General features: G+C 37.1%; 1 protein-coding gene across 4 annotated transcripts in view; it reads left to right on the top strand.

Annotated features, from left to right (window-relative positions):
* gbf1 (golgi brefeldin A resistant guanine nucleotide exchange factor 1) overlaps positions 1–25344 on the top strand; it is a 49731-nt gene that overhangs the window by 7269 nt on the left and 17118 nt on the right. For 2 of the 4 annotated variants that reach the window (XM_088351120.1, XM_088351119.1), the window contains exons 4-21: positions 14660–14791; positions 16491–16609; positions 16901–17009; positions 17099–17159; positions 17893–17947; positions 19324–19359; positions 20036–20183; positions 20267–20487; positions 20574–20733; positions 21021–21232; positions 21314–21412; positions 21504–21698; positions 21772–21964; positions 22920–23057; positions 23142–23230; positions 23328–23530; positions 23606–23729; positions 24584–24709. In XM_088351120.1, the coding sequence (XP_088207246.1) occupies positions 14660–14791; positions 16491–16609; positions 16901–17009; positions 17099–17159; positions 17893–17947; positions 19324–19359; positions 20036–20183; positions 20267–20487; positions 20574–20733; positions 21021–21232; positions 21314–21412; positions 21504–21698; positions 21772–21964; positions 22920–23057; positions 23142–23230; positions 23328–23530; positions 23606–23729; positions 24584–24709 (2420 nt within the window). The remainder of the gene's footprint in view (positions 1–14659; positions 14792–16490; positions 16610–16900; positions 17010–17098; positions 17160–17892; positions 17948–19323; positions 19360–20035; positions 20184–20266; positions 20488–20573; positions 20734–21020; positions 21233–21313; positions 21413–21503; positions 21699–21771; positions 21965–22919; positions 23058–23141; positions 23231–23327; positions 23531–23605; positions 23730–24583; positions 24710–25344) is intronic. The other 2 variants (XM_088351122.1, XM_088351121.1) reach the window with 1 other exon arrangement.

The raw sequence follows: 25344 nt of genomic DNA, 5'->3' as shown, positions 1-25344 counted from the left end.
ACTTTCAAGTATTAAAAAACAAGTACCGTATTTTACGCACTATAAGGCGCACCGGGTTATAGGGCTCACCCCGAAAAAATAGTTTTTGGTCCTATATTTGACATATATAAGACGCACTGGATTTTAAGGCGCTACAATGGGAACGTCGACAAAACAGTCGGATAGTTCAGTCCAACTTATTACCCCCTTAACATTCCGAAAGCTTGCAAAAAAGCAAATACGTGTCGTAGACACGTGCGGATGCGGTGTCCGTACGATGTCACTCAAATGCATCGTTCCAAATATCATTTGGAAGGTTAAAGTCTTGGGATTCAAGAAATGCCAACCATTCCTTAGTTTCTATTTTCTTTTTCGCTCACAACTTTACTGTGCATATGACAATAAACACTTGGAATTGAGTTTAATTTAAAAATAGACACTCCATTCCATCCATTATCTGCACCGCTTATCACAGAACCATCGAGTTCAGTCTGAAACAAGATACAGGGAAAATATATAGCCGGAGTAGCTCACCGAAGTCGTTGTGTTCAATAATAATTTGCAACCATGGTCCTCTTATATCCGTGAGTGTAGTAAATCCAAGAGAGTAAAATATTTACAAATACAGTACAGAATAGTAAAACACTGTTTTCTCTATGCCGTCAACCCAACGTGCCATTCACATTCATCTTTTTCGGCTAATTGCAGGCTTTGTTTTGCCCCTTTAGCCTATGCCAGCCTGTAAATGATAAAAAGGATCCGCCCCTTTACCTCCGAATAACTTTAGCCAATAGTGATCGATTCAAATGATGATTGACACATTGGTTAGCCAATGAAACGCCGGTAAATAAATCCCAGCATACACCGCGGACTACTTGGCGTTCGGGGGAAAATCTAGTCGGCGGCTGCTGCTGCATTAGTTGCAAGACTTTGCGACTTAATATTGATCCATAAATAAGGCGCACTGTATTATAAGGCGCATGGTCAGCTTTTGAAAAAAATAAAGGCTTTTAGGTGCGCCTTATAGTGCGGAAAATACGGCAAGTACTCGGGAACAAACTGTTTTTAATTCTTTTTTTTTTTTTTTTTTTAATACCAAGTTTTGTTCATGTTTGAAGTGACTGCATTAGATCTGTGAGATATGGTGTTACCCAAAGTCCACCTCAGATTTACCACGGTGAATTGATAATTTTTCTCTTTCTGACAGGACGATGTTGTTAGGTCTTTGATATGGTTTCGTTTCGTCATCCAATGCGCATAAATTCATTTTAATACACTATCACACAGTGATTACACTATGTGTACTTGTGTCTTATCCAATATCACATTTTCAAAAAAACCGTATATCTGTTGCTTTGTGTTATGTTGTTGAATTTGCTTTGGCAGAATAGCTTCTTGAGTAATTTCTTTGCCTGTTGTTTTTAAGTACTGTTCTACTTAAGTCATTAAGTATTGGCTTTTTAAACTTTTAATCCTGTCATTCCAGCATTCTCAAGCCAAGCACCCCCACCCTTCCCGATTGTAAATCCATTCATTCTTATTCATACAAATACAGAAATATATCGTCAGACATCCCCTGTGGTGCAAAACCTGGCCTATTGACTTACAGCTTTTCTTTCCAACACGGGACTAATTCGCAAGCAAACATCTAAATGACTTGAATTGTCACCAATGGTTTGTATTATAGCACAATATTGCACTCCATTGTTGAGACTGGAGTGATTTTCAAAGACAAAAAAAAAAAAACAAGGACAATTATCGTAAATTTTAAACGTATTAAAACTGAGTGTCCAATAAAGTTGGCATATTTAATACAAAAAATATGATTTTCTTTTGAAGGGCGGGCAGTTTTTAGTTGTAACTATAATGCCATGATAAAATTCCCTTTGATACTCTTAAAAAATGAATCCCATGTTAAAGACATGCATACAATATCTTTACTGGGACCCGATTTGGCTCCTACTCAAAGAAATTATACAATCAATTTGCATAGGTAATTTTATTAAATTGTTTTCTACAGGATTATTTTTATCTACAAGAAAATTATACTTACCATATTTGTTTATGTATTGCGCCTATAATTGTTTTTTTATTATTAATACAAAATCAAAGTTGGGTACTCATACGTGGGTCTTTTACTGTATTTGTGCAAGAAGTATCGCTGTCCATAATCCCAAAACGCTCATTTGAACGGGAATTGAATTTGGGTCGTGTCGAATCCCAACCATTGGACCACCACAGATACAAATTAATATATCGGGGGAATTTATCTTATAATCACACTATTTTTACTCAATGTGCTATTTGTCTCTGGTACCATGAGTAAAAGTGTTGTGATTATGAGATTAAATCTGATGTCTTTTCTTGTATCATGTATATGAGAATTCGGCATGTTCACTGCCGCAATCTAAGTTTGATTCCTATTGCATCCAATTGAAAAGATTGAGCTGAGAATTAATGAAATGAAATGATCTGCATTAATATAGCGTTTTTCAAGTCAATGACTTCCCAAAGCGCTTTACAATGTGCTCCACATTTCCCAATAGCGGCCTTGTAGCCATGTAAGGCGCTAACCGGCTTATTGGGGGTATTAGGGGTTCAGTGTCTTACCCAAGGACACTTCGACATTTAACACGAGCCGGGATTCGAACTGTGATCCCTTGATCCCAAGACGAGCGCTCTACCTCCTGAGCTACTGCTGCCCTTTGATTAATCAAAAAATTTTAGACACGAGTGCACGTTATACACAAATGAATACGATAATTGCGTTTGGATTAAGCAAGCTGTTTTGTGTGAAAGAACCAGAATAATTCATTTTCATGCTTCCAATTGGTGCTCATATAAAAGTAAGTGCCAAGTCCAGTGAAATAATAGGAGGGTTGTTAAATTAACGGTTTTGGGGCATTCATCCACAGTCTGTTGTTGGAAAAATACTGGTTTTTATTCTGTATTGAACTTCTGGAGCCAAGATACTTGTTTACCTCTCATCGTGACTATACCATGATCTCGCTAGCAGAGATAATGGTACATTATTATTATTTCTTTGACCTGAGTAAGTAAAGGGGAGCTGAGGTATATCAAATTGCTATAGAAAAAAAGGTGTCATTAAATTCAGAGCAGAAGCCAAAAGCCCTCGACTTTACTGTCTTTATGTCTCCAATATATTCACCATATTCTGTTTTCACATAGCAGTCCTTCTGTTGAAGACAACTTTCTTAATTCGTTTATTTTTACCGCCATGTCAATCGTCGATAGCAAATGCTCACATAATGCCGACTGATCTTAGTTTCATTTCAAGGTCGCGTGTATGTTTGCTTCTCAAACCTCAGCTGTGGTCAACCAGGCGCTGGTGGGCGTCTCTGGGGTCATAGAGTGACACATTGGAACTGACGGTGGCCTTACACTCTCTCTCATGCCAGCTGATCTCTGCACATATATCACTAGCAATTTAACAGAAGGCAGCTGCTTAATGTCAGTCTTTAGGAACTATATTTCATATTGTTCACCCACCTATGCAAATATGTTTACTCATGATGGCATTCGTCACAACGAGATTTCACATCATGGAAATTCCTTACATGGCTGCCGCCCGCCTGACCCACGGGTCATGCGGTTTTAAATATGAGGTCATGGAAGAGATTTAGTTTAATGATAGTGTTATTTTTATGACTCGGTCAAAAGATAATGCACTGAAACAGGCTCAGTTGCTCTGCTTAATTCTACCCTAGGCCAGAGTATTTTTTTTTTTTTTTTTTTTTAACAAAACCATTTCATATTTACAATTCAAATTATATAGGCTGTGTAAACTGAGGATAGGTTGATAACACGTTTTCCTATTCAATAGCAATTATAATACCATAGCTGTGGAGATATTATCAGAATCCACTGTATCAAATATCATATCTATCTGGATTGGTTTCCCTGTTTTGGTTTTATGACTGTTTTCACTGTTGTGGAATATGTTTTTGTAACACCCACCATCAAAGGTTAATCACTGTCTCCTTGTCTTACCATGGATAGTTTGCCATCTAGTTCTAGTTAGTAGCTGTAAATTTCAACATTTTAAGGTGCCCTAACAGGGGAATGACAGGCGGGGCTTACGGACAGTGTGAAAAAAGGATGCAACTGTTGTCCTATATCAGAGGCTCCTTACAATGTGCTGAGTGGAAAGAGTCTCCCAGCAGAGAGCTATTAATCATTCACGCCGAGATGTCTACAGGATTGAGGTGGGTGTCAAAGGGTGAAAGGTTTAGAATAAGGACAGGTTGTAGAGGGTCCTTTGTTGGATCTAGACTCGTTGACAGTAAAAACAGACCAGAACAAAGGCTGTTCATGCAACTTGAACTTGGTTTTCTACACCAAGCACAATCTTTTCTCGATATTAGTGTGAGTAGTGTAGCCATAAACCCGTTGTAGCTGTAATATATTGATGACAAACCTGTCAAAGACTTGTAAGCTATTCAAACCTTTCCATGTGTTATATTTGACTGACAATTTATTTCGATCAATAAATGACAGAAATAAAACAAGCAGCATGGTAATTAAAAGAATAGCCAATATTAAGCGACCAAGCTAGTTGGGGGAACCCTCCTTCGAAAGGTAGGTTTCATGAAATTAACTAAGATTAAAGGTGATTTGACCCTGCCTGCTGATGATAAATACTTAAGTTGCTCATAACAACAGAAGTATTCTCAGCAAATGTAATTTCTATAGATGGTATACTAGGGGCAAAAAGTAGTACTGCACACAAGTTTCTGGAAGCGGAACACAATCCTATTTTACCACAATAAAAGTCTACACCTGAATGAGGCACTGAAATCTCTGGTTATTTTTGTTACGGGTTTCTACCGCATGTACTACCTTGCATTACAAACGATGCTATTTTGTTCTTCAGCACCCTAAACTTACTCATTAACTTCTACATTGCCATTCCTCAGCTGTGAAACCCTGAAATAATGGACAATTGTAGGCATTGTTGACAAATGTGTCTCTAAGTTTAGCACCTGGTTTTAAGTTTGGCCTGCCACACACAAAGCGAGGAAAACAAACTACATTCAACTGCAGTACTGTCATCTTGAGTATGTAACTAGTTTTCAATATTCGCTGAACGTATGCAACCAGGTTTTATGCAATTTTTATTTGATTAATTTACATTGTTTCAAATGTATTTGGCCCTCAAAATTGTCCCTGTTGTGTAGTTCGAACCTTTAGAACAAAAATATGTAACAAGACGGACATATTTATCCTGACAGTTTATTTTGTGTCAAAAACAAAAACATTAAATGTGAAAATGTATGTTTGCAGACTCCTTAAATATTCTGCAACCATGTTAATTGTTTACATGCATGTCCTAGAACTGGCACAGCAAAAAAAACAAAACAACTGATAACACTCGAGCTAAAAGAACACTTTTAACATTTCTGTTATGCTCTCTGCACGGATGCAATACAATATATGTGTCAAAATTAGAAAAGGTAAATAGTACATAGAGTGAGAACACTTATTTTATGCCAACCTGAGATGCCACTATTTTTTTTAACTTAGGAAAAAAAGGTATGCTACAGGAAGTGTTAGTAACCCTGACACCAACCACTTCTACATCTTAAATAGAATGTAATCAGAATTGCTGAAAAGATTTTGCTGAAAGCCAACCTGCTGACAGTGAAGGGAGCTAACTAAGCAAGCCAGTATCAGCCAGTGCAGCTGACAAGGGGACGTGCTCAATACCAGAGACAACACGGTGTTGATTGCTTTGAATGTAAAATAGATCTGCTGATATGTACGGCCATGTTCACTCCCTTCTCTCACACCATCGTTTACAGCTTTGGGTTTCACATCTGTGCTACTAAGATATGGTCTTGGTCTTGAAAAGGAAATTTCAACTTGGTGGGGAGTGCCATCTAATAATGATTTCCATGACCATCATGCCATTACATCTGCACAGGAAATTGATTCCTGTTTTAAAAATAAAGAAATCTGTACAGCTCAATAGTTACTTTTGGTTATATTTTAAAACGGGGCGTAGTAAATAAATAGATTGTGTGTGAAAATTTAAATATCAAACAAATCACATTTTTAAAATTTGTATTGTGCCAAAGGTTTTTCCAGATTTAAAAACTTTACTTTACCTTTTCCTTACTATTGAATGGGAAGAAATTCTAATTTGAAATATTTCATTCCATATTTTCCATCCCTAACTTGTGCACTGTATAAATGTTTTTAATTGATGGAAGTACCTTAGACGGCAATATCGTGAACAATGAATATAGAAAACAAAACTATCTTTAAGTATCGGTGTGTTATTAGCAATTCAGTGCACTTTACATTTCCGTTAATGATTGGTGGCCGATCAATGGGATTATCTCCTCCTGAAGCCTAACTTCATAGCTTCAACCGAACTCAAACTTGCAAGAACACACCGTTGGTATGTATTTAGTAAACACAAGTTTGCATTTAGAATGCTTTCTCCAAAGAGTGTATGAAAAAGTACAAACTTACTCATTGCATACCTGTCAACTTGTACTTTTTCCCATATTTCTAGGTCTTTTGATCATTTTAAATTCCATACGCTGTATAACAACGTTTGTACAAAAATTTTGTTTTTAAAAAAACCCGTTTTTTGTTGGACCTATCTCATTTTGCCCTTTTCGGCTGTAATTCCTAATATACTATGTATTATAAGCAACAAAGAATCTAGTGCAAGTGGGAAATAACCTGAAAAGAATTGTTTGTGTTCACAAATGATCGCTGTTTTTCTTCTTCATAGTCTGTCTGACTGTAACCAAATAGGTGCCGCGTTGTGTTTTTAAGGTTTATTATCGCTTAAAAAGGGTAATTACAATCATTAATAACGGAAGCATTTAGCTTAGGTTGACAGGTATGTACTTTTTTATCAAATAGAGCAGAGCAATTCCTCAAAATAATTTCCTGAAACTGCATATGACGTGAAATGGTAAATTCCCGGATCTTTTACTTTAAAGCTAAAAGACTTAAACAATGTATTTCGAGGCTTTTTTTCTGCCGGGTTTGGTTGTGATGACAAGGGCTGAGTTCTGCCTCAGAGGTCAAAGAAGTATGAACTTGTAAACAAGGGGACTTCTGGGTTATGAGTGAGGCAAGTAAAGGGTCAAACTAACTGAGGAGCATTTTCCATTGAAACTCACCACCATTGCTTGTTTACAACATTAATTGGTTTTTTTGAAAGGAACCATTTTTTTTAAAAGAATGATTACAGATTGAGCAGATTGAGTTTTGTACTCAATATTGATATTGAGTAACTCGTAATGTTTATCCTGATATGATATATACGCGTATATTATTAGATAACATTACAAATAAGAATACATGTACAGGGAAAAATGTGTTATTAAGCCCATAGAACAGTGGTGGGCAACAATTTGGAGTTGCGGGCCGTACTGAATTACAAATGTTGGACAAGGGGCCAAACCTGGAGACCAATGCAATTTTTGATAATTTCCCTGTTTCAAGCACTGAATTTGATATTTAGTTTTGTAGTATTACTGTACTTGTATTTTTGTATTTCTGTCATTGTAGTTCTGTAGTAGTGTATTTTTTTTGTATTTCTGTCATGATATTTCTGAAGTAGTATTTTTTGTATTCTAGTATTACTCTAGCGGTATTTTTGTAGACAGATTGTAAAAGTATTTTCTCAATAGGAATTTCAATTAATTCTGTTGTATTTCTGTAGTATTTTATTAGTATTTTTGTTAAATTACTTTATTTGTATTGCTGTGGTATTTATGGTGTAATAATTCTTACATATTATTTTTGTACAATAGTATTACTCTAATGGTATTGAAAGTCAGGCCCAGGGGCCAGTTACGGCCCTTGAACAAAATTTTACTGGCCTGCAGCCTCTGTCATAAAATTAATAGTATGTGGCCCGTCAGTAATGTTGACCGGAGTGTGAAATACATTTGTGCAAAAAACAAATATATCACCATCCCACCTGATGATGGCAGTAGCCCTTTGGCCACCTTGCCCCTAATGACAGAGCAGTGCTTTTTCACAAGACCCTGCGAGTCAAATGAAAATGCTACAAAGGCGAGCTATGTAGTCACGACGCTGATTACCAAGCACTGGAAACATTTCACTGAGGGTGAATGTATCAAATACTGTTCAAAGAATGCCAGGCTGAATACTCGCTGTATCCCCTGGGTCTACTGTACTTTTAATATATTCTTTATAGGGAATTGTAACAGCCAATTGGCAATAAACATTTACGAATTAAAAAAGAAAATGACCTTTGACTGAATTTAGGACCCTAGTTTTCAACGTCGAGGTAATTTAACTCAGATATCAGATTTAGATTAGGTGCAGGTTGACCCTACTTGCTGGAATAAACCTTATACACCTGTTAATATTATAACTGTAAAATTGATGAATGTTTTGGATCTTGTAGGGACAAATTTGATCATATAGCTCAGTAGCTTTTATATCTTGATTCCAGTGAATACATTTCAGTTGTATCTGCCCGCTTGTCCCAATGCCCAAACTATCACCATTTTCTTTAAAGGTGACAAAGGCATTAACCAATTGTTTTTCTGTTTATCAGAGGTGACATGACCAGTGGCGCAAGGGGATGAGGAGGCCCTGTGTAGCCATAGCTAAATATACATCCCTGACAGCTCCATAATAGGTTCCAGGAAGTTCAGTCGAAAATAAAAACAAAGCAACATTTCTAGCTGATTGGCTTTGAAAGGCCGCTTTTCCTTGCTGAATGGGAAAAATGTGGACTTCAGCATTCCATGGCCGTGATGCCAGTCAGATTGGAAAGGCGCAGCCTTGCGTGCGCAGTGCATGCTTGGTGTTGGGGAGACACATTACACTGCAGAAACCAACTTCATGGGAAAGAATTTGTCTACATGTTATGAAAGGGCTCACGTAATATTAACGGGAGGTTTCTGAACAGTTCATACTGTACTGTTCTATATTACGTTGGTTCCACTTTAAGTATTTGTTAAATTACTGTTTTCTGGACTATAAGATGCACCTAAAAACATCAATTTTGGACAGAAATTTGAAAGTGTGAATTTCCCTGCGGGGATGAATAAAGTATCCATCTATCTATCTCTCTACCTCTCTATCTCTCTCTATAAACTAGTGCACCTTATGTACTGCAAATACTGGTGGATAAAATTGTAAATGCATGCAGAATTTGTTTGTGTGCTTAATTTAGGAGTTTCTACTGTATACTATTTTATTTGAGCATTGAATTGATTATTCGAAAAATATTGCAGATCAAATCAGCGTATGCAGCGGGAATCGAATCTGGGTCACGGCGGTGAGGGTGCCCAAACCTAACCACTAAATCACCTGTGATAGAGACGACATGCGAAAAGGCATTCTATATTATCTTATCATCACACTATTTTTTTATTCACCGTGCCAGGAAGGAGAAAACTTAAACTCGTCCTGAATATATAAATAAACTCGAAGTCCAATTCTTCATCAGATACACAAGAGTTGTTTCCCTTGTCGTGCCTTTTTTTGTTCATATCTTTTAGGGCGACTTTCTGTTTTCTCCATTCTATAACATTCGTTTCTTGCACAATAACTAATAATATTTTGAAACTGAGATGAAACCTAATGCCTCTTCTTATGTCATCTGTATCACTAGTATTCTATGGGATGGGTTTCGGCACTTTCACCGCTGAGACCCATGTTCGATTCCTATAGCACTAGTGTTTAGGTCAGTGACATTTTCAGACTGATCAATCGTTGCACGAATATATTCTGCAAGTGCTTAAAAGTTGCAACTAAATATAAATCTCTTACTGTTGTTTAAATTCAGATCGCGTTATAGTCTAGTGCCTTATTACAATAATACATTGTGAAAAAAATATGAACAAATGTTATTTTTTGGGGCCTTATAGTGTAGGAAATGCAGTATGTTAATGATCTATATAAAGCAAATAAATTATTTTTAGTAGCTTTGAATTGTAGTGTTGAAAACCTTCCCCATGGCCATATGTATTTTTGATTGTTCATGTTAAAGGTTTTGTACTAATATTTTTTTTCTTCCGACCCAACCCAATTTATATGTGGCACCTTTACTGTTAATCTGACGAACGTAAAAGAAACAAAATGTACAATTTTTCAATTCTCAATTTATTGTTGGGCGGGGTTGTTGGTAAACTGTGTGGGGAAAGAGTTAGGACATTTCAAGAGCACAGGTTTTCAAAATAATTTTGTACAGTTTAAACTCTAACCTCCAACAGGTTAACCCGATATGTTCTCCATGGTAAAAATGAGTTACAACAGACTTACTTGCAAGGGAAATTTCAAAGCACTGATGCCACATTGGCTCCGTGAAGAGAAACATTTAAACCCACCATGTTTCGCCCCACTGGGGCAGTGAATTACCCTTTCTTTAGTGTTCGGAGTTGTCCTGGACCGATTTAAGCAGACCAAGGCGACAACTGTCGTAAATTATTCCCTCGTGGATCTATGTCGAGTGTGATTGGATCAGCTTTATCGGACCTTTCTAGCACCAAGGGTTGTTTGGAAGGTCAAAAATGAATTGTGCAATGAAATGTGCAACCAAGTTACTTGTTTACTTCAGTTATACCTCATCAGAATAAGTCTCCATAATATGTATATCATTTTTTGAAAACTAAAATCTTCGTTATACAGCAATGATAAAAAAAATGCTACAATGAATTATTCGGCACAAAGACTTTTCTACAACAAAAGCGGGTTGAAGTTGCATCAGTGCCCTGTATTTGTGTCCGATGAGAGCACAGTGTAGTCTGCTTTTACAGTGTGTGGTTTCTGGAATCTCTTATCCCTTGGGAATGCCATTAGTGGAGAATTGAAGGAGTGCAGCAGGTGAAACAAACAAGGATCATGCACTCGCATGCAAGCACACACATTTGTGCACACACATGGACACGTTGAATTGCTGTATTGTTGAAGCTAACCAATTCAAGAATATATAAATACATTATTTTTTTGTAAACTACTATGCAGATAGTGAAGTTGGTGTGTTGGTCTTTTATTTACAATATTTATTTCCCACTATAATTTAAGTAGCTTCCACCACCCCATTTTTTTTCCACAAAAAAAAATCTTGATTTCTCTTGAACTCGTCATTAAAGTTTCAAAATAATTTGCGCAATGTTGAAGTGACCGTTATAACAGATCATTTAGGTGAAATCTTAATATCGACATGGATATATTTTTTCAGATTGAACGCCCGGTCGGTATTAAAGGCTTCATGGATGTAACCCATTCCAAATGTTCTGAACCAACTACCATAAATTACGGACTATAGAGCGCACCTGATTATAAGCCGCACCCACCACATTTTAAGAGGAAAACCGATTTTGTAATTACACAAGCCGCACCTGTATATAAGCGGCATGCGCCCACATTAAAACATGTAACACAATCACAAAATTAGCCCAAACCCGGCTTTGAGTCCCACGATTGTAACTGAATAGTAAGTACACAGTCCAAAATCCACAGCCGGCAAAATGAACAGAAAATGATACCGGTACTTAATGTTTGAGGCAGACCTGCAGAGTCCAGGTACCCGTTGAAACTAATCCAAGGAAAAAAAGTCTATATTTCCAAAGGTAAGGGTGGGAAAAATATTTATCCACTATTGTCAGCCGCGACATCAGGTCTCACTCACCTTTACCCCACTTCCCGTCAGCCCGCGTTTGCTCCGCCCCTCTTTTTTTTCGCAAAACATATCAGAACAAGTGTCTCAAATAAATACATTACAAAATATACAGGTGCAAATACATAATATACATCGGTTACACATATTTACAAGGAAAGACGGTACACTGAGAGAGTTTTCAAAGCTTTAATTATAATATTATTCTAACTTTCATCCCAAACCTTGCCTGTGAAGGGTAGCAAAATGCTACTAGGAACACGCTCGCAACACAGTATACGGGTCTGTTAAACAAACATACCGTACTTGTAGAAAGCACGGTAAACGGTCCTCATCTTCCTCCTTATAACCGACGTCATCAAAGTCTTCTTCCCCAGTATGGGAAAGAGACTTTGTCATATAGACTTCGTCTCACGCTCCCTTATTCAAAAACACGCTAGTAACACCCTCGCAATGTGAAGTTTACGTGCAGTAGCTCTGTTTCCTTCTCTATCAGACTGCTCGTTTGCTTATAGCTTGAAAGCTACGTCTTGTGCCTTTCTTTTTGCATTTTGCATGATGAGGATATGTCTACTTTAATTTAATTTGTGCACAAGCTAAGGAGTTGCAGTCTTCCTCGGCGCATATATTCCACCGGTCTAAATCCTTTTGTACTCGAGCGCCGCTGGCGACTGTTAAAAAAATTACATAAATTGGCCGCATCACTGAATAAGCCGCAGGGTTGAAGGTTTGGGAAAAAAGTAGCGGTTTATAGTCCGGAATTTACCGTATATAATATATATATATATATATATATATATATATACTATGTATGTACTATGTATATACTATATACTCAGTAGCCTAGATGGTAGTGTGCCCGCTTTGAGACTGGGAGGTCGCTGGTTCGCGCCTCGGCCGAGACATACCTAATTGGTATAATGGCGGCGCCCTCTGTTGGCTGCGGCTGCATCGACTCGCTACAACGGGTCAGGTGTATCGACATTTCGTTCTGTGTACATTGTTACAAAGAATGACAATACAAAGGAAATTATTATTATTATTATTATATATAGCTATTCTCACATCTAGGAGGGTTACCAAGTAAGCCTGCTCTGCTTTTGATGTACTTGCGCCACTCTCAAAAACTGTGATTCTGCTTAAGACCGCCCTGTTTGTATAACTCTTGACTCTACTTGGATAGCTTTCCAATAATCTGTTGAGGCTCCAGATGGAAATAATTATGCTTTATAGTCTGAAAGTTTGGTACATCGCAGGTATTGTTTGTATTTCATTTCTGCTGTTCTATTCTCGCTGTAATTTTCTGGAAAATAATGTGTCTCTGCAGCTCAGTTTCATCTCCAGTCTTTCTCCCTGTGTTCTTAGCCTTTTCTGCTCCAGTGCCAATAGATGTGCATGTGTTAAAGAGAGCTTCTGTTTCTGCAGTAAGCCAGCTTCATCCCAAGGTGCTCTCCTGGGGGTTTGAGGTTCACCCCCACACCCTTTCGTTTTGCTAGGGTCATTTGGAGTAGTAATCCACACATGGCTGGCTACTCGGAGCAGAAAGACGGGGATCTAGCATGGTGTGAGCTTGAGAGGATTAGGTTCATGGTCAATCAGAGTCTGTACACAACCTGTATTTCACAACTATTATTTCAAATCAAATTCAACTTGTGTTTTGTTTGACTTGAATGAACAATTCAGATGATGAGTTCTCAACTATGACTGCATTTCTGAACAGTTGCTAATTTGTTTTTACTTCTTGTGTTATCAATTTGAAATGAGGGTCATCAGGCTTTTGAGTCTGTATTTGTGCTTTATTAAAGATTGGAAATGGTCGTTGACATGTGGCACCTGTCAGTTCTTTGTGCAGTGATGGCCATCCAGATCAATACAGAACAATTTACTTTTTCAATCTAGTCATTGGGACAGGAGCCATAGTACTTATCGGGTGATCACCTTTGAAGAACTCTTCACAGGAGCTATTGACAAATTCATTTGGACGCCTGCTTCCAACAGTACATGTATTTTCCACACGATGAAACCTAATGGAGTACTAACCCAGCCATTTATTTTGTTTGTCACATAACCACCTCAAAACCCTTGAATAAATATTGTTGGATGATTATTTTTTTGTTTATTGATATATTTCTTTTAAATATACAAAGCTAAAAATAACGTAGATTACTGAATGTCTTTTTTCTGGGGGAGGGGGGTTATGTTATAAATTTACACTCTGTTGACCCCTCTCCCATCTAAAATGATGACTCTTCAAAGCTCTCAGATTTACTCTGTACAAAAACACCAGGTGAAAAAATATTCAATAAAGCAGAAAGTAATAGATTTTCTTTTGAAAGTAAAGCCTCAAAAGTGACCTTGGCGCCAGATTAAGTCTCTCTGAGTTTTCAAATGATCCCATATTTTATTTCTAAACAAAACTGTAGGGTTATTGGATATCAGACTTAACGCATGGTGGTCATATCTGCAGTTTTAGAAATTAGTTGAGCTCTCACTGTAGCTCTTTTGATGCCCATGGTGTTTGTTTATGCCTGGAGTGAGGCCACTACATTTTCCTTGAAACCACTTACTTTGGCTGATGTTGTTTTTCCGTTTTGCCTAAGCCCTATGAACTGACTTTTTTGGGAATATCCGTGTGAAGAACAGTTACAGGTAGTCTCCCAAACTGCAATACCTTATAAAATGCGTTGCTTTACATAGGGATTATTTGTGTGGACTTTTTCAGGTTTTTTTCTATTTGTGTCTTTTCAAATTCGCGGTTATGTTAACGTATCGTCACGGTGTATGCATATTTTTCTCCAGTGGTGTGCACAAACTTTTAAGTTACCCATCACCTGGAGGATTTTAATTACTGTTATAGGGGGCCCCAAGTCCTAGCAGAGTCTAATGTTTAGCAAAAGCCCTGGTGTATAGCTGAAGGCAATCTTTTATCTGTTTGTAGATTGTGTGCAAATGTTTGTAATTATACTGCATATTTGCCTTACTTTTATCAAAAATAAAATGAATATGTTACAGTGGTGTATTCCTTATTTTCAGAACTGTCGGATGTTGAACCCAACGTTTTCCTACGACCATTCCTTGAGGTTGTTCGCTCGGAGGATACCACTGGACCAATCACTGGCCTTGCCCTTACCTCTGTCAACAAATTCTTGTCCTATGGCTTAATAGGTAAGATTGTATTCATCCTCTTTTTTAATAACTGCACAATGTCTGACCATTTCCTGTTTCATGCTGACTATTTTTGCACTATGATGACTTTGCACCAAATGCAATATTGCACAACCGTTACGATACCAACGTTATCACGACAACCCTGTATGTAACATCCCACATGCCGACATTTCTTGTGTAAATACCATGTAAATTATAACTATAGCCTTATCCCCCTTGTCTTATAACATTATCTTCTCTGTTCCTTTATCTTCTTGCTCATACCTCACTATGAATGTGTAAAACTGGAGTGTCATGCCCAATTTCGTTGTCACAATATGTTAGCCCATTTGTAACAATGACATTAAAGGTATATTCTATTCTATTCTATTCTATTCTAACTGTCCTTGACTGCTTTACGAATTTAACATGACAACTTTTACTGTCAGTGAAAAGATTGTTTTGATTTAAAAAAATGTAATATTTGATTTAAAAATTGATAAATGCCATGTTTTTTTACCTAAACTAAACTCATTAAAAATAACAAAGGGATCACCATTCCTAATAAGAATAACCTTTTATTTTGCAAATTGAATTATTTCACTCTTTGTCTGGACACCACACTTAACTGCTCCACTCGACATCACACCCTAACCCTTTTTTTCTTAATCCTTTGGCCTGCAAGTTTTTTTCTTTCTAAAATGACATCAACCTATAGATTTCCTCAACAATCCCACTTTAGAAGACAGGCATTTTGCCTCTTGCTGTCAATAAGCCGTCTTCAGGTAACATTTTTTGGCGCAGTTTCAAAAACCTGTTCCCATATTCCTAAACCGCAATTAATTTTATTAAAGGCAATCTCGAAAGACAACCCCAGCTAAACACGCCATCCTTTCAACATACTACTGTTCTATTTCAGACCAACTGCATCGTAGCATTGTAACTATTCTCATTCTTTCCATGGATGCTTCCTATACACTCATCCTTTACCCATGCCTATTAGTTAATGAATTGCGGCTTTCAAGAGCGATGGTAATGAAAAACAGGCTGGCAGGGAGCCTACTGACCACTCAGATTTCCAAAACACAAGATCCTGTTCCTCTGCCAGCCAATTTGTCCCCGTCTCTCCCTCACAAAAGGTCACATCTGGACCCACGTTGTAAATAACAACATGATTAAAGTGAAACTAGATTTTGCCTGGACACAGTGAAGCTTGAATTTTACATAATGTTTCATGAAACTTTTTAATTATATGCATCAGTCAGCTGACTTTGCTTGCTGTGATAAAACCAAAGGTATTGTTGATTGCACTTGAAGAGTTGTGCAATTTACTGTGTTGATAGATATTTACAATACTCGTGGCTAAGTTATGAGATACAGTATATACTAACCTTTTTCTTTTTACTGTGTACCAATTCGGGCAGTATAGCACAATTACAGATACTGGCCATAAAAATGAAAGGTTTTATCTTTATTTGGCAATTTTTTTAGAGTAACTTTAAATTATCTCTGAGTGTTTTGTTGTATTTTTTAGCCCTAAATGTATACAAAACGCACATTTAATAGTTTTATGCACACTCAAAAATATAACAAATTCAGGGCAAGACTATTCCCCTCAACTTGCTTGCGTTGCACTTATTATCAGTATTCAATTCAAACGATTGTATTTGTATTTACAATACGTTGCATTTGATATGTTGTACTTTTGTGCTTGTAGATGCCAACCATGAAGGTGCAGCCGAGGCCATAGAGAACATGGCTGATGCTGTGACGCACGCCAGATTTGTTGGAACAGACCCTGCCAGTGATGAGGTGGTCCTTATGAAAATTTTACAGGTACTACGTTTTCGATATCTACATTGAAACTTTGCGGAATCTCTTTATTTCGAATAGTCACTTTATCTTCACAGTTTCTTTGGTGCATAGAATGTATCATTTTTTAAAATATTCATAATTCTGTTGTGTCTGTCTGATTTTTCGTTTTTTGTTTTTGTTTTGTTTTCGTTGTTATTTGCATGAAATGCGGCTTATTTCAAGCAACGCATTTTCAGGAAACCCATTTAAAAATGCTCATTAAAGACGATAGAATTAAAATATGTCAAGTTTAAAACTTCAACCCACTTTCAGGTCTTGAGGACACTGCTGCTGACCCCAGTTGGTGCCCACCTGACCAATGAATCTGTTTGCGAGATCATGCAATCTTGCTTCCGAATTTGCTTTGAAATGCGGTTAAGTGGTAAGTCATCCAACTTTTTCGTTGTTCATTTTTGCTCTAGTATTAACTGGCATTTTATTTTTGGATTATTATTTTTATTTAATTAACAGAGCTCCTCAGGAAATCAGCAGAACACACCCTGATTGATATGGTACAACTTCTATTTTCAAGGTAATTGATTGAATTGTATTTTTTATAACTAGATATACAATTTTGTAGGGTTTATTCTGCTAATTTAACTACTTGATGTTCATCATCCTCAGATATACATTCATTCATTGACTCCCTTTTTTCTGGTAACACCTGCCATTTATTTACTTGTGGTCGGTTTTTGGTTAACTTTGACTCCCCCTTTATTAATAATAATAATAATAATAATAATAATAATAATTTACTTGTCTTGTCATTCTTTGTAACAATGCACACAGAACGAAATGTCGATACACCTGACCCGTACAGTTAAACTGTAGCGAGCCGATGCAGCCGCAGCCAAACAGGGCGCAGCCATTTTAGTCATTAGGTGAGCAAACCCCCCATTCCACCCCTTAATGCTGAGCGCCAAGCAGGGAGGCAATGAGTACCAATGTTGTAAGTCTTAGGTATGACTCGGCCGAGGCTCGAACCAGCGACCTCCCAGTCTCAAAGCGGGCGCCCTACCATCTAGGCTACCGAGCTGGTTGGGTGCTCATTTTTAATTCCATCTAATGTTGTCACTAATACATTAAATAATTGTTATCAGAAAAGTGTTTTGGGCTGAACCGTGTTATGCTATCAAATAATTCTTCTTTTTATTTAAAAACACAGAAATTTAGAATATAGTCTCCAAATTAATTTAAGAAGATAAGCAACAAAACATTCAAACAGGTGGTGTTTTAATCTCCGGCTACATTTCTTTTTCTTACAGACTGCCCCAATTTAAGGAGGAGGCCAAAAGCTATGCTGGTGCCAGCATGAAGAAGGTAATTACATCTTGACTTGAGTATCTGATCTGCCTGTCCTTTTATTAACCTTTTTTATGTTGGTTGTTTTTATTTTTGTGAATGTGAATACCTTTAACACAAATCTTTTACTCACATCTTTTCTCGGTTGCCTAAAATTAACATTTATAAAGTATCATTTGTGGTTCTTCTCTTACTTATTTATAACAGCAGTTACTCCAGCATTTCTTGAATGACTAATCACAGATGTATACATTTTTCATGACAATATTCAAAGGAAGCGTAATCAACTGATACACTAATTGGGTTATAATTAGGAAGTAATATGGCCCATCTTCCCGGAGTCAAATTGTATAGATATTTTTCTCATATTTGACACAATGTCGTGTTTAGAATAATAGGGGCAATTCAGGGACTAAATATATATCTTCATCTTTTGTTTAGCATCATCCACTTTACACAACTGACACAGCTTCCTCATACTCATCCTCAAAGCTGCACGACTCTTTCACTGAACCTTGACTGCTTTCTAAAACAGACTGTTGGAGTGAATTAAACTGGACAGTCATTGGATACTGTATGTAAATGCTACCCTTTAATCCTCCCGTGAGACTACTTCTCAGGGTTTATGCGGCAGTACACTGGCCCGTACACTCAGTGATTGATCTGTTTGAGCTGCCAATGTTCACATGCATTGAATTCCTGGTAATTAATTTTTTAGATTGTTGAGATTCTTTTTAGTAATCTTTGGTTAATTGTGCCTTAACCTCTTAAGACCTGAGCTTCTCTTTTTAATGTTTATTTATGTCGACCCATGTGGACGCGATGAATTTTAATTATGCCTATAAATGAAAAGTACAAACTGGTTGTTGTATTGCAGGCTTCTGTACTTTTTAAAATTGTCGTGGACACTGGCTTTGATTATATAATACTGCAGAGCATATTTCTTTGGTTTTCATCTTCTTGGTTTCCTCGTTTTTCTTTTTACCTGTGGAACTGCCGGTAAAGTATTGTCACATACATACGTTCTGGTAGGACGAAAATGTAGGCAAGTTTTGATGTGCCTTAGGTTATGGAAAATTAAAATATTACAAAGGTAATAGTTAGCTACAGTTGTTGGAAAATTCATTGTAATCACGCACATTGCTTTTAAAATGTTGATAAGCAAAATTCAAGTTCATTTTATAGGTGTCAACAAAACATTTCGTACTTTTATCTTAATTCTTTCACAACATTTTATGTATTTATGTATTTATTTTTGCAACTTCCTTACTTCTCTGTACTTTCTGGATGGACTGCTTGTAAATATGTGTGCCTGCATTTGTTTTGTGTTCCATTGCTCACATGTTTTATCATCACTAATCATGGGCGCCTGCTTACTCCTCTTCTTTTCTGAGGCTTACAATATCTTATGGAAAAACAAAAGAGTGCAGGTAAGATCTCATCTTAGACTGACGATCTTAAATATAAAGGCAAAATACATTTTGACATTTCTAATAAAGTACGAAACTAGTTTGTTCCTCCGAAATTCTTGTAAATGGAAGTGGATGACACTTGTATTTTATTTTTTAGAGCCATATTTATCACACAGCCAGACCAGTGAATGTAGTTGTTCTTTGAGTGACCTATTTTGACAATCTTTGAGTACACTCCACAGTTAAAAAAATGGTCTCCTTTGCATAAAGTATAAGACAATGTAAATTGACACTGGAAAAAAAACATGAGTGGGGGTTACAACAATGGAGTTTATTTTATTTCCAATTCTAATCTCATTCGTGGGAACCTTGCCATATTAGTATAGACTCTCTGCACCCAATCATATTCACGATTTTACACTACCTTTTTCATTTCCTTGAGCCCATTTCTTAATTTTATGGCCACCCTACTCTGGAAGATGGATGATAAGTATCAAATTTTTCTTTGTTCAGGTTTAAAAAAACAAAAAACAAATAATCTTAACTACCTAATAGAAGTTATGTGAACGAGGATACAGGATAACATCCCAAATTATTATTACTATAGGTAGTGGACTTTTTATCAGCTAAATATGTAGTTTGGTATAATTTTTTTAATGAATTCGTTCTCCTGCAACTTTTTTATTTGTTGTAGTTGAAGATGCGTGCTGGTGGGATGAGTGATTCATCCAAATGGAAAAAGCAGAAACGTTCACCAAAGCCAACTCACCACATGGTGCGAAGTGCCTCTGGACAGATGGACCCTGCCCAGTCCACCAACCTCAGTAATAACAATATATCAGGTGAAAACATTGACAATTAAAGAAAATGAGCCACCTTTTCTGCTGTTTTGTCCTTCCTTTGAGCTGTCTTGTTGTTCCTTTAGGTGGAGTTGTCTCGAGTGAGCAGAGGTGTTCACTACCAGCCTCTGACAGTGCTGGATCTTCCATCTCCAGTCCCACAACGACAGACAGTGGCCTTGACTCTGGTTCCAAAGCTACTTCTAGGGAAGACCTCTCAGACTTGGATCAGGGTAGCTTGTTTTTAACTACACCTGTTAATGCTAACCCTCTCCTAGACACAGATCCTGGCTCTCCAAATAATCAGGTAGGATTGTGGTCGTATTCTGTGTATGGCTAATAGATAGCTGCTATGGCTAAATGACAGCTTCTTCCTTTTCCATATTAAACAAGTCTGAGGATATACCAACTCAATCAGCATCCGTAGAGTCAATACCAGAAGTTCTTGAGGATAAGGACACTACTGCTGAACAGTCTAGAGGGCCCTCTGTTCATGACATGGACTATGTCAATCCCAGAGGTGTCCGATTCACACAGTCTACGCATAGAGATGGTAAGACTTTTGTGGCATCAAATTTTGTCTTTGCAATACATTTCCATACGAAATATACTGCTTATAGAATTTGATGTAATTAGTAATTTAAATATAATCATGTGACCAGTTATATTGTTTGTAGGATTGTCTGTCATTTTTGTGTACAATTTTGTCTCGGTTTGGAAAAAAATAAAACATTTGACAACGTTACAAATACTTTTGTTGCAGTTAGTTCCTATAATGCTGCTTACCACAAATCCCTGGTTTTATTTGCAATAGCCATTTAAAATATGCTTTATTTTTAGGTGCTTCCCTCATCCCCTATGGTTTGCCATGTCTACGGGAGCTCTTCCGGTTTTTAATCTCATTGACAAATCCTCATGACCGTCACAACACTGATGCTATGATGCACATGGGCCTCCAACTACTAAATGTAGCCCTGGAGTCTGCCCACTTTGTCAACTACCAGTCTTTGCTAGGGCTGATTAAAGATGAGCTTTGTAGACATCTTTTCCAGGTAAAGTATGACTGCATATTGGAACATTTTCTAGAGAGGGCTGAATAAATTATGAACTTTTTGTTTTGTGACCTTTTTTAGCTGCTGAGCATTGACCGAATGAACCTCTATGTTTTGTCGTTAAGAGTTTGCTTCTTGCTATTTGAAAGCATGAGAGTACATCTTAAGTTTCAACTTGAGGTAATGTGTCATTTGTCGCTTATACTTTTTACGTAATACTTTTCTAATGTTAATAGATCAATGCATTGTTTCAATATGTTCAACCTGACAGATGTATCTCAAGAAACTGATGGACATAATCACATCCGAGAATATCAAAATGCCATATGAAATGAAGGAAATGGCTCTGGAGGCACTGGTTCTACTGTGGAGAATCCCTAGTTTTGTCACGGAATTATACATCAACTACGACTGTGACTTCTACTGTTCAAATCTATTTGAAGATCTCACCAAACTGCTGTCAAAGGTATGACCAGGCCAAATTAATACACTTAACGTTGTTATTTATATGAAATGTTTTTATTATTTTAATCCCACAGAATGCCTTCCCTGTATCAGGGCAGCTCTTCACCACTCATCTCCTGTCACTCGAAGCGCTACTAACTGTGATTGACAGCACTGAGGCTCACTGCCAAACCAAAGTGCTAGACAACCCCGCTCGCCATGACCAGTCCGAAAAACAGCAACGGGAAGAGGAACGTTTAATGAAAAATGGAATCGATGCAACAAACGGTAAAGGGTCATATTGCTACCTAATGTCAACTGAAAGGGCATAAGACTACCCAAGACCATATGGTAAACATGATCAATCAGTAGTGAAAAGATAAGCTACCCCGTTGCACCAAAGGCTATGAAACGGTTTAGGGAAAAGTTTTTGTGTGCTAAAGACACACCTACGGTTAGTTTATTTGGTTATTAGGGTTCTGTTTTGATCTTCAATTGTAATTTGTCTTGCCTCGTTGTAATATTAGAATATATTTTAATGCTTATTAATAGTGCTGTACTAGGAAATAAAGATTGACACAATAGTTGCCTTTTGAATTTATGCAACTCCATAGGTGAAGTGCGTGGTCTGAGGTGTACTTAAAACGATAAAAGTTTAACATTTTCTCTATTAGGTATGTGTTAACAATGCCCAACAGACTTTAAAGAGACCTTACGCTTTATTTTCCTCTCTGCTTATCTGCTTTTATCGTACTTTATTAGACCCGTTAGCGGAAGAACACGTTAGGTTCGAGGAAAGGAGGCCGGGGGGAGTGCTTGGGAGAGATATTGTGCTCTTTACTGCAGGTTTCTTTTTTAATTTGTCAGTGGAGCATAAAAGCGGTAACATTTAAGAAAGGCCTGCCTTTGGTAAAGTCCAAATGCCAACCCAAATCCCCAAAAAGATGAAAAAAGAAGAGTTTATTTGAGTGCATCTTAAAAATGCATGCACGGCAGAGAGCAACAAAGTTGTCAAATCCTGCACCCTACCTTTAGAAACCCAAATCCTGTCTGGATTCAAAGGTATCTAATTAAAAAAAAAAAAAACTCTTAATAATAGTTGATAATAAATTTGGTAACAACATTACTTGCTATCATACATTTAGAATTTGAGGTGTATACAACATGATTATTCCAAAGACACTTTATTATTTATGCATACTTGTAAATTTATAATGTTTTTCATTCAACTACTTATTTTTAGATTTTGTTCAAGAGGGCAACATCAATGGTGTGAGTGTTACTCGAGTGGATCGTGGTCCAGGATGTCCACCAACCAGTGGAAATCTCATGGCACAAAAGATGAAACTGTGTAACCAGGATCAAAGAGAGAGTGACAGCGGTAAGATTAGAGGTTGTTTTTAGTAATATAAAAAGCAATACATGTAAATGGGCAGCTAATTTAATTTGTCGCTGTTTCTTTCAGCTGACACGAAAATCTTACAAAAACCTCACCGTTTTTCTTCAAGTCTACCTGAGTCACAAGAATTGCTTGACATAAGAACGAAGAAAAAGGTTTTAAATACACATATCTTTGTTTTGGATGTTCTTGTTTGGAACACAGTAGGGTGCATATATATAAAGAAATTGTTTATTTTGTTTTTTTACATAGCTTCTGATAACAGGTACAGAGCAATTTAATCTAAAACCAAAGAAGGGGATTCAGTTCCTTCAGGAGAAGGGGCTTTTAAGTAATCCAATGGATAACAACCAAGTGGCCCAGTGGCTTCGAGAAAATCCCCGATTGGACAAAAAGATGATAGGGGAATTTGTCAGCGATCGCAACAATATGGAGCTCCTTGACAGTTTTGTCAAGTAAGATGTTCGAAAATATTTTGTGAGGCAATTTTTTTATTTGGTGGTTATTAACATTTTTGTCATTTGTTGCAGCACCTTTACTTTCCAGGGACTTCGCATTGATGAGGCCCTGAGGCTATACTTAGAGGCTTTTAGGCTACCTGGAGAGGCACCAGTTATCCAAAGACTTCTGGAAACATTTACAGACAACTGGCATGTAAGACATTGTTTGCAATCTGTAAATTCTATACACATTGATGACAGATAATAGCAAACATGAAAGTTAGAAAAGGTTAACAATTTCTTTACATTTTGTTAGCTACTTTAACATGTTGACCATACCTACAGAGCTATTAATATTTTGTAACCCTATTAATTTGCCTAAACCATTCAGAAACAGAAATGGAAGACACCCATTGTATGACATTGCTTATTTCATTGCATAAAAAATGCACTTTACACTTGGACGTGCTTTGTAATACGTCACCAAACCTTAATTTTCAGATTTAAAATGCTCTGTTGTGGATATCGTCATTTTATATCCTGTATCCCACAACCTACATTCAACTGAAATTGCCTATCGACAAGAAACTTTGTGAAGCATAACCTTCACTTTTATCAGATCGTTTCATCCGGTGTAAACTTGCCGGGTATCGTGATAACATAAGTCAAGAGCTGTCACATGGTTAACCTTCTATATTATAGTTTTGGGATGACATCAGTTGTAAAGGCAGTGCGTCCCTGTATAAACACGGGGACACATGAGGGGAGAAGAACTACTCTATTGCAAGAACATTTGTCTTCCCAAAATAGGAAGGGGAAACCATGTGACCTGGAAACTATTCCTAGTAGTGACCTTTTCTTGGATTGAACACTTCATACAAAAATAGGCATCTTTAAAGCGTCAATAAATAATAATAGTTGATGACTCGGTGTGAATTGAGTTCTACGTTATCGGATAGATCAGATAGGAAATTTGGGAAGATACTTTTACCTGTTTGTTTACATTTATGACTTGGCTTAAGAAACATAACTTATAAACTATACTATTTTTACTTTTATGATTTGCAGAAAGTAAATGGATCTCCCTTCCTGACAAATGATGCCGGATTTGCCTTGGCCTATGCTGTCATTATGTTGAACACGGATCAGCATAACCACAATGTTCGAAAGCAGAATATTCCAATGACTCTAGAGGTTAGTCACTCATTCAGTTTTCTATCTTTTGTTCCCTTCCTTAGTTAAATATTATACACTGTTTTGAGCTTTAAAATTAAATGTGTGAATTTGATACTATTTAACAGAGAGCTTTCTAGTATTTATATATCAATTGTTTTGCCTTTTGTTGTCTTTGTGGGGCATGCCAGTGTCTGATATAACATTCCCCTGGGAGTTGTAGCATTTGCACTGGTGCAACTTGGCGACTCAAAAAGCCTCAAGTCAACAGCTGTAACCAGTGGTGGTCTGTGAACGTGTTCTAAACAGGCGACCCAGGGTTGAAGGAGGTAGACTCACTTCATCTATTGTCTCGGCCCAATTTTCTGGCAGCTTAGATCGCAGATTCTCAAGACTAAACAGCCTACGGGGTTCTGTGACTAGATTTTGGGTGGGCCCCGTGTCTTCATTAACTAGCACAGAAAATCAATATTTTATTCGTTTCTTGTATTCGGATTGTATTTTTAGGCCCCATTTCCTTTCGATAATCACCCTTTGTAGTTTAGAGTAGAAAGTATTTGACCTCTTGGTTCAGACAACAGAGAAGGGGCTACTGAACAATAATTTTAAGAGGCCTAATAAAAGTGGCGCCTAGCACTTCACTTACTTAGCAGCTT

Source organism: Urocampus carinirostris, chromosome 13 (assembly GCF_059441175.1).
Source record: "Urocampus carinirostris isolate Australia breed hairy pipefish chromosome 13, RoL_Ucar_1.0, whole genome shotgun sequence".
In the NCBI taxonomy this organism is placed as follows: domain Eukaryota; kingdom Metazoa; phylum Chordata; class Actinopteri; order Syngnathiformes; family Syngnathidae; genus Urocampus; species Urocampus carinirostris.
This window is presented reverse-complemented; position numbering and strand designations above follow the sequence as displayed.